The sequence below is a fragment of the Diplotaxodon limnothrissa genome, linkage group LG1 (assembly GCF_057381915.1).
Source record: "Diplotaxodon limnothrissa isolate DT_005_m linkage group LG1, D_limnothrissa_male_GT1.1, whole genome shotgun sequence".
NCBI lineage: Eukaryota > Metazoa > Chordata > Actinopteri > Cichliformes > Cichlidae > Diplotaxodon > Diplotaxodon limnothrissa.
This window is the reverse complement of record NC_140596.1, coordinates 36,832,022-36,842,220: the sequence shown is the minus strand read 5'-3', so window position 1 is coordinate 36,842,220 and position 10,199 is coordinate 36,832,022. Positions and strand designations below refer to the sequence as shown.

The 10,199-nt window shown below is 41.6% G+C and overlaps 1 protein-coding gene across 1 annotated transcript in view; it reads right to left on the bottom strand.

Moving 5' to 3' along the window:
• lsp1b (lymphocyte specific protein 1 b) overlaps positions 1–10,199 on the bottom strand; it is a 59,766-nt gene that overhangs the window by 27,127 nt on the left and 22,440 nt on the right. The window contains exons 4-6 of the mRNA XM_085350102.1: positions 9,901–10,055; positions 8,878–9,172; positions 7,228–7,353 (exon numbers count right to left, since the gene is read on the bottom strand). Of these exons, the coding sequence (XP_085206228.1) occupies positions 7,228–7,353; positions 8,878–9,172; positions 9,901–10,055 (576 nt within the window). The remainder of the gene's footprint in view (positions 1–7,227; positions 7,354–8,877; positions 9,173–9,900; positions 10,056–10,199) is intronic.

The following is a 10,199-nucleotide window of genomic DNA, read 5'->3' as shown; positions in this document are numbered from 1 at the left end:
AGGAAAAACCATAAAGCCTTTGAATGAAAACAAATGCTGTTGTCACAGTGATGTACACTGTCTTGTTGGTATATATGTATCAGTCTAATACATCATCCTCCCTATTCTGGTATTCTAAACAGTACCCGAAAGTAGACTGCTTGGTCGAGTTAACCTCCTGAACTATCTACAACCCATGGTGAAAACCTGAAATTAAGACTGAGAAGACTAGAGGGGAGACATGATCATTACTGATTACTGATGACAGATTTAGATATATTTTCATAAACCATTCATTTGCCACATCAATAAACAGCATGGCAGGGCAAAACATTTTTTCTAACATGGCAACCTTTAAAAAGCGATAGGAGATAGAAAGACAGGTGAGAAAGAATAAAACTTAATTGACTTTTTGATGGCATTTTACACACAGTACTGGTACAGTATCTAGAAAATGTGGGTAAATACTGGCATCATATCACTTGGCATCATCACTTGGCTACTTCTGAAGAAATTATGATGGGACCCTAAAAAAAATTACTATGTACCATAATGGATTTCTATACATTTTACATTAGATGAAAACGTTTGTTGTAAGATTGTAAGATTGTAAGATTCAGATTATTATTTTTTAAAAGCGAGACATATACGTATATGTAATCTGATTACTTTTTTCAAGTAACGAGTAAAGTAAGGGATTACTATTGCAAAAACGGTAATTAGATTAGGCACTGACCGCGGCACTGACTGCGGCACACCTGCACCAGGGTAAACCTCCGCCTACCGCAGTCCTGCTTTACAGGTGAAAATAGAGCAATACAGCAGGACCGCTGAGTCTTTGACTTTATTTATTTTCTGCTGTGTTTTACTTGCATCTATTTGAAAGAGTGAGTGTAAACACAAAAAATATTTTATTTTATGTGCTGGAATGTGTCGAAAATAGGTTTAAATGTTAAACTAATTTATTCAAGTCAGAGAATGTTGCATATAATTAAATTTTTGCTTGATGCATAAAGTTAAAAGATTAAAACTGATAAAACAAGTTTAAAAAAAGAGACTTTTCCATTTGATTACATTTTGTATGATGGATTATGTAGAAAAAGTAGAATTGGGCTGAAAGATCTATCGCTTTATCACCTCTTCAGGTTGTAAATTTTTGTTTTCAAAAAGTAACTAAGTAACTAAGTAATTAATTACTTTTGAAAATAAGTAATCAGTAAAGTAACGGGATTACTTTTTGGGGGAAGTAATCAGTAATTAGTTACTGATTACTTTTTTCAAGTAACTTGACCAACACTGATTATGAGTATGAGTCTGTGGTCTGGGAGAGAGTCCTGTAACTCTCTGTCTGCAAAATACAGTATATAAAGACCAATGTTGGGCAATTAATTATATAGTTACTTCTTCAAAAAAGTAACTCAGTTTGGCAAACAACAAAGATTTTTACAGCTGTTTTTTTTTTTCAAATGAAGCCAAGGTGTTTTTTTAAATAAACATTTCAAACTATTTACAGCACAATCAGCTGTTCTGCATCAAATATGATGCCACACAAATTATTTGTGCCACTCCAAAAATAATTTCTGTCCACATAAAGGAGAACAATAGCCTGATACCTGCAGGCCTGACAACAGGAGATGTATCACTCCTGTAACACCTGTAACATTCAGCAGTCGCCTCATTGTTCTGACACACACAACAAAACTATTGACTACACTACACACTAAGTACACAAGATTTGTGCTGAACGTCGCAAATCTCTCACATCTCAAAACACCGTCGTCACTCCTAAAACTTCCCCCCGTTTCTTAACAACTTGCCATATCATTTTTTGATTGGTCGACATGGTACTTTTTTCGACCAATAGGAAAGGGTGGGGGTGTTTTTGGTTTTGTTTTTGCTCACAGGCGGAGAGTGCTTTCGAGCGTTTTTTCTTATAGAACGTTTCTTCCCGCAGTAAATATAAACAACGATAGTATTCAGGAAGAAAACCAAACATTGCACATATTTTTTAATCATAACTCTGGTTTAATGTGGCCTATCAACACAATTTAAAAACTGGTATAAAGTCCACACTTTTTCCGTCAATTGTTCCGTCTGTCCTGCTCACATCTCCAATGGTTGTACACGTTGTCATTAACGTGGCTTCACTCCACATCAGCCACGCCGCTTTGCTAGCTAAAACACCGGTGTCAGCACATAAGGACGCTGTCATAGCCTGCCGACGACGTGGATTAGCTGCGTATATACGAATGTGAATCCCATTATTGGCTGGACTATGGGATAAGGTGGCATCGTTCTAATCCCATACGGGAGCAGCCAGTCACTTACTTGTGGTGTAATCTATATTGGTGAATATCATGCGCCACTAGGCGGCAGTACTTACCCTTCTAGACAGGAAGGATGCTATGTGATGGATATAGAGTGAGCTGGAATAAACATGGTGGGATTCCACGTTATCGCCTAAACGAGGAGTTTTATTAAAAGAGCCCAACACAACATGGTGTCAGAAGTGCACTCGCTCTAGGCGGCGAAGAGAGACAGTGGAAAAAATAACCGTCAGCTTGGCGAACGGCTAGTGACGAAAATGACGGAGCAAGCAGCAGCGTTACCGGCGACTCCTGGCCCGGTTACGGCAGCTCCACGAGCGGCTACTTTCACCATCAAGCCACCGGAACCGTTCGACTTCGCAAAGCCCCAAGAATGGGAGAAGTGGATCAGACGTTTCGAGCGTTTCAGAATGGCAAGTAATCTGAATGGTTCAACTGATGCTAACCAAGTGAACACATTAGTATACTGCATGGGAGACGAGGCTGACGACGTGCTAAGGGGACTAGACCTAACAGACGGGCAGCGCCAGCAGTACGATGCGGTCAGAAACGCATTTGACAGACATTTTGTCCCCAGAAAGAATGTGATTTATGAAAGAGCAAAGTTTAATAAGCGAGTACAACAGCCAGCGGAAACAGTTGACTCCTTCATAACAGCTCTATATGCTCTCGCCGAAAACTGTGAATATGGTGAACTCCACGATGAACTTTTGAGGGATAGGCTCGTTGTGGGTCTTAAAGATTCATCACTGTCGGAGAGAATGCAGCTCAACAAAGATTTGACGCTAACCAAAGCTATCACAATGGCGAGACAATCTGAGGAAATAAAAAGACAGCAAACTGACCTCAGAGGCGACAGCAGCACAGGCAAAACAGCCATGGATGCCGTGCATGTCAGAAAGTCACAGCCCAATAAATTCAGAAGCAGAGAGCAAACGCAGTTCAAGCCACGAAAACCACAAATAACAAAACAAGAGAATAAAACGTGTTTTAAATGTGGAAAAACACAGATGCACCCAGCAGCACAGTGCCCAGCTAAAAATGCAGAATGCCACAACTGCGGGAAACGTGGACACTACGGGAGAGTTTGTAGGTCTACAGCTGTGCATGTGGTGGCAGACTGTGCAGATGGACTCCTCCTAGGTGAACTGGATTCAGGAGAAGACCCGTGGCTTGCTAACATCTGCGTGAGAGGCAAAAGCATGACCTTCAAATTAGACTCGGGGGCAGATGTCACAGCTATCTCAGAAGAGACATTCAAAGACATTAAGCAGCCAAATGAGCATCTGCAAAAAGCTGAAAAGCCACTGTATGGACCAGGAGGTGCAGCACTGACCATGCCTGGGTCCACAAAGGAGGACATTTCCTACAGTGACAGGAGCACTGCAGAGACAATCTATGTAGTCAGAAATCTGCGTGTAGCTCTCTTAAGCAGGACAGCTTCTGTGAGACTGAAATTAATTGCCCGAATGGACAATGTTGACCTTGAGACAGTGAAGAAAGCGTACCCGAAGCTATGGGATGGGCTCGGGCTTGTTCAAAAACCGTACACGATTAAGCTGAAGCCCGACGCTAAACCTTATTCACTGAAAGTGCCCAGGCGTGTTCTGCTCCCACTACTGGGCAAAGTCAAAGCAGAGCTACAGAGGATGGAACAGTTGGAGGGGCCCACAGACTGGTGTTGCGGCATGGTCGTAGCCCCTAAAAAGGACAAAGAGACAGTCCGCATCTGCGTGGACATGACACCTTTAAATGGGTCGGTGTGCCACGAAAGATATATCCTTCCCTCTGTCGACCAAACACTAGGCATGCTCACAGGGGCGCAGTATTTCTCCAAGCTCGATGCTAACATGGGCTTTTGGCAAATGCCGCTATCCAAAGAATCTGCTCTCCTCACCACGTTTATTACGCCATTTGGTAGGTACCATTTCAACCGTCTGCCATTTGGTATTTCCAGTGCACCAGAGCATTTCCAAAACATGATGGTGACAGAAGTGACAGCCGGCCTCGCGGGAGTCGTATGCCACATGGACGACATCCTGGTCTGGGGATCTACGAGAGAGGAGCACGACATGAGACTCCACGCTGTCCTCGACCGTGCAGAGAAGGCAGGCGTCACCCTGAACATGTCAAAATGTGAGTTTGGCAGATGAGCGGTGAAATTCTTAGGATTCATTGTGTCATCTGAAGGCATGAGTCCCGACCCTGACAAAACTAGCGCGGTGCAGAAGATGAAAGAGCCAAGCACTGTGAGTGAGCTTAGGAGCTTCTTAGGAATGGTGAACCAGCTGGGGAAATTCATCCCAAACCTTTCTGAGAAAGACAAACCACTGAGAGACTTGCTTTCAACTAAAAACATGTGGTACTGGGGGCATGAGCAACAAAACGCCTTTAACAGTTTAAAACAAGAACTGTCATCTGCACCAGTGCTACAGCTCTACAACTCAAACAAACCCCAGAAGATCTCAGCAGATGCCTCTTCATACGGGTTGGGGGCAGTCTTACTACAGAAAGACAATGATGTGTGGTCACCTGTCGCGTATGCCTCGCGATCATTGACAGCCACAGAGCAGCGCTACGCTCAGCTGGAAAAAGAAGCGCTAGCGCTCACCTGGGCCAGCGAAAGATTCAGTGACTTTATTCTAGGGCTACACTTTGAGCTTGAGACCGACCATAAGCCACTAGTGAGCCTACTCGGAGGACAAGCCCTGGATTTGCTTCCACCACGGATACAGAGATTCCGCATGCGCCTGATGAGGTATTCTTACACTATAAGGCACATTCCAGGCAAAAGCCTCACCACAGCCGACACGCTGTCACGGTTGCCGTTGGCAGGCAACGTGATTCCCAGAGACAATGACCTTATGGAGGACACTGATATCTACGTTGACACAGTGCTGGAGGGCCTTCCTACTAGCAGCAAATACCTTTCAGATCTCCGTGAGCAGCTGCAGTCTGACAGCGTCTGTTCGCAAGTCATGAAGTACTGTGCAGAGGGCTGGCCGGACAGGAACCAGCTGCAGGGAGTGGTGAAGCACTACTGGTCTGAAAGAGCAGTTTTGAGTGTACACAATGGACTACTACTGAGAGGTACAAGGTTGGTCATACCTGCAAACATGCGAAACGCAGTTCTGGACAAAATACACGAGGGACACCAAGGAGTAGTCAAGTGTAGAGAACGTGCGTGACAAGCAGTGTGGTGGCCAGGCCTGAGTAACCAGATCGGTGAACTTGTCCTTAAGTGCAGGCTGTGCATTCAGGAGAGAGTTAATGTGAGGGAACCTCTTATGCCCACACGTTTACCTGAGAGGCCATGGCAGAACTTAGGAGCTGATCTGTTCACACTAAAAGACAAAAACTATCTGTTAGTAGTGGATTACTTCTCGAGATATGTCAAGATTGCTCAACTCAGTCCAACTCGTTCAGCCAATGTGATTGTGCATTTAAAGTCAATATTTGCACGCCATGGAATCCCTGAAGTATTGCTCACCGATAATGGGCCACAATTTGCATGTCAAGAAATGAGAGACTTTGCAAAGGACTACTGTTTTGAGCATGTCACCAGTAGTCCCAGGTACCCGCAGAGCAACGGCGAAGCGGAGAGAGGCGTCCAGACCGTCAAGAATCTCCTCAAAAAGGCTAGCGATCCATACAAGGCGTTGCTGGCATACAGAACAACAGCACTGGCAAATGGCTACAGCCCGGCTCAACTTCTCATGGGGCGCAGGCTTCGTACTACCTTGCCAATGCTTCCTGAAACCTTACAGTCCTGTCTGCCTGATTTTCAGCAGGTTAGTTGTTCGGAGAGAGAGAAACGGCTGAGACAAACCGAAAGTTTTAACAAGAGACATAGAACGAGAGAACTGGATAAATTGGTGCCAGGACAACCAGTCTGGATCACGGATGCAAGAGCACAGGGCACAGTGACAGCAGTCCACCCGACTCCACGATCGTACGTCATCAGTGGGCCCCAAGGGACAATTAGAAGAAACCGCAGTCATCTTGTGCCGATCCCGCAAACAGAGGCTCAAACCGAAGCCACACAGATCCAAGCTACTCCTACAGAGAAAGTTTCTGAGCCAAGCGCACCCCATACACCAGGTGTGGTTAGAACCCGGTCTGGTAGGGAGGTGATTAAACCCAAAAGACTTGATCTGTGAAGCTGATTGTTTGAAAACGGAAAAGTGTGTTTCAAATGCTGAGTTGTGGTTTTGAGGGTAGCATGTTGAAAAGAAAAAAATGTGTTTACTCTGTTACAGGTTGAAAAGAAAAAAAGTGTTTATTCTGTTACGGGTGGAAAAGAAAAGAGAAAGTGATTATTCTGTTACAGGAGGAAAATAGAAAGTGTTTATGACAATACTGACTTTATGTTTCCTGAAATGTTGGGGTATGCCTGTATTGAAAAAAACTATATGCAGTTATGTTTTGTTTGAAGAACAAAAGAATGTACCAGTCTGACTTCAGTAAGGGGGATGTGGTGTAATCTATATTGGTGAATATCATGCGCCACTAGGCGGCAGTACTTACCCTTCTAGACAGGAAGGATGCTATGTGATGGATATAGAGTGAGCTGGAATAAACATGGTGGGGTTCCACATTATTGCCTAAACGAGGAGTTTTATTAAAAGAGCCCAACACAACATTACTGACTAGCACTGCAAAACAGAATTGTTAAAGTTTTAATTTTAATTTCACTTCAGGTTAGATTTTTTTTTTGTGCGCAGAGACCATGCCAGCAGTGCGCAATTGCGCACGTGCGCAGCTTAGAGGGAACATTGAGTACAATACATCAAATTTTGTACCGGAGCATAGTAGATGTTACCTTTTCTGTAAGGAGGTTTACACTAGACACCATATGATTATGGAGACCCAGTAAATACCAAAAGAAGTCCTACAGATCACCCTCGGTTTTACAAGTTACCTTGAATGTTGGACTCATGGGACCGTAGCAGTTTAATGACTCTTCGCCTTCACTGCTGTTGCAGAGAGAAATGGCAGAGCTTCTGTTTTCCAGCTCGCTCCACTGGTCTCTGCTGTCTGTCAGTCGCTAGGAAAAAAAAAAGAAAAACAGAACATTTGTATTTGATAGACAGATGTGCAGTAAAAGTACTTTCTGTCCTTAATTTGTATACACTGAAGGCAAGGTAAATATATGCCTCAAAGCAGTATAAAGCACATATTTGCATTGTTTTTTTTTTCGAGTTTAAGATGATTTAAATTAATAAGCTTTCTTATTTCTTTAAGGCACATTAGTATCCACTTCACCCTTGGGTGGGGAAAAGTAAAATAAAACCAGATGTTGCTAGTTTTGGTATCGCAGCCTTTGTACATTATGGCAGAAAAATTTCCTAAGAGGATCAAGGTTTGTTTCCATAAAGCACAAACCACAATTGTAACAAATAACTACCCCCCATCAAAGACACAATGACAGCATCTTAAACAATAACACTCCAGACATAAGCTGTCGTAGGATTAATGGTACAACAATATACCTCTCTGAAAGTGTAGCTGGCGTTTGGTACTTTTAGAGTGCACCCCTTTCAAATGTTGGCGGGGCTGGGTGTTGATGCATAATTTTGACACTTTTCCCCAATATCGCCCAATTTTAAAGTGTGAAACTTTTAAAACTTGTTTTCACTGTTCGCTCAAACTGCATTAGTTGGTGGCAAAAGCCTAATGAATACCTAGCCCACTGCTGGTGATAAAAACTGGAATTTCCACAGCGCCTTACATCATTGGTGCTTCATTTTGACACCCTCTAAGCCAAAGCAGCATTCTTTCACTTTATTGCTTCAGATCTGGAGCCAAATTCTATGAAATTGGAGTTGTTTAAAAAGCTTGCGTGTACTTCATGAAACACTTTTTATGAAACACTAGGGGAAACAGGACATTTTTCTGGAGCTATGTCAGTAAAGTACTGACATAGCTGCTTTGTAGATGTCTGAATAACAAAATGAAATGCCTAAATCCCAACTTCTTAACATGTGAAACTGTTGGACACATTTGACAAATTGTGTGAGAGATTGAATCATGGAGGCAAAACTGAAGTTAGTTTGTCCTTGATGTTATTATCTCATGAAGATTTCATGAGATTCATTGTTTTTATGTGCACACGATGGATTATAAATGACATAGCCAAATATAAAATTTCAAAATTGTTTCCAGAAGAGTGTAATTCTAGTTGATTTGGAACCTGTGTGCTTGCTGCATGACATCTATGTCAACAGTGTTTTATTGAAAATGGATCTTCAGTCTGCCTTTATTGATAGACTCACAAACCTCCTGACATTTTCTGAGGTAGCATTTTGCAAATCTTACATGAAAGTATGATCTTATTCTCAAGATTGCTCTACATTGATCTTATTGTGCAAAAAGGACAGTTACCTAAGTAAATTTAAATATATATATTTTAAATATATTTTATATGTAATATATAATAAATATATTTTTAATTAATTCTCTCTATATATAATATATATACATGTGTGTGTGTGTGTGTGTGTGTGTGTGTGTGTGTGTGTGTGTGTGTGTGTAAATCCATAGATTTCCTTACAATCTGTACAAAGCAAACCTTGTTTTGCAGTGTTCTTTCTTCTTCATTGTCCTCCCTCGCCTCATTCTTGTCATCCCTGTGTCGCCACACCCTTATGTGGTGGAGGTCTTCCTTCACTTCATGTGTGAAGTCCACCTCTTCCTCCTGTTCATCATCTCTTGGAGTCTGTCTGCTTTCTGTCGGCCTCCTCTCTTTCTGCAGAGTTGGCTGCACCTCTTCTTCTTCTCTCTCCTGCTCATGCTTGTTATTCTCATTCTTCTCCTCCTGTTCCTTTTGCACCTCCACCTCCCCCTTCACCCTGCAGGCTTCTTCACTGTGGAAAAGATAATTACATTGAACTGACCAAAATGTTGTGATCCAGACACATTACCACAAGTAAAAACCTTGGGGAAAACAACAAAGAAAAAAACTCTACATAACCTACACAAATGACTGCATTTCAAAATGTAAAATCACTTAAGTACTGTACTTGAGCAAAATGAGCAGGGTGTAGTAGAGGCTGACAGTCATACTGTATGATTTCACCTCACATGATATCATCTTTCCCTAACGTTTTCTTAAAAATATAGCAATTATGTTACATTTTACAACTGCAGGAAAAAAGAAAAGAAAATGTTGAAGAAAAGTAAAAAAAAACATATTACTTTTCCTAAAACATCTGCCTGGCTTCCTACAGAAACTACGCAACACTTTTTTAAAGCAGGCATTTGCAAAATATCACCACCAAAATATAATTTTGTATTATTGCAACAAGATAACCCACAATTTTCATGACTGTGACTTATTTATTTTCCTATATTTTCATCAAATAAAGTTTTATTTCATTCCTTTTGTTAAGCAAGCTCACTTCTAATTCTTTTTTCATTATTATTATTTAATTATTTTGTCAACCCAAATACAATATAGCAACATGCTATGTTATATTTTATTTGTAGCTTTTTGTGTTTAAGAATTAGAGAAGATGAGTAATGCTGTGTGTCTATTACCTAGATTGGGCACAGCAAGACATTAAAAAAAAAGAACAAGGAAAAAAAAACTAACAGTGAGTAGGGAGCATATCGTGGCTTCATTGTTCCTGCTGCCAAATACGATGTCATATCTGCTGGCCGGCAGGTTGTGTGCTGCAACCTTGTGTCGTGTGCCAAGAAGACCGATGAGCTGTAAGATGTCCTGACTTCCTTTTTGTCATTCGAGGTCTATAAGAAGTCAAATGCAGAGAAGGGAACACAACATCTTTAATAAATTAATGCTATATACCAAGAGTGTGCAAAAGATGTTTACATCAGACCATGCATTTTTTCTTAGCATTGCAATAATTATTTATTAGAATTATTTACTGT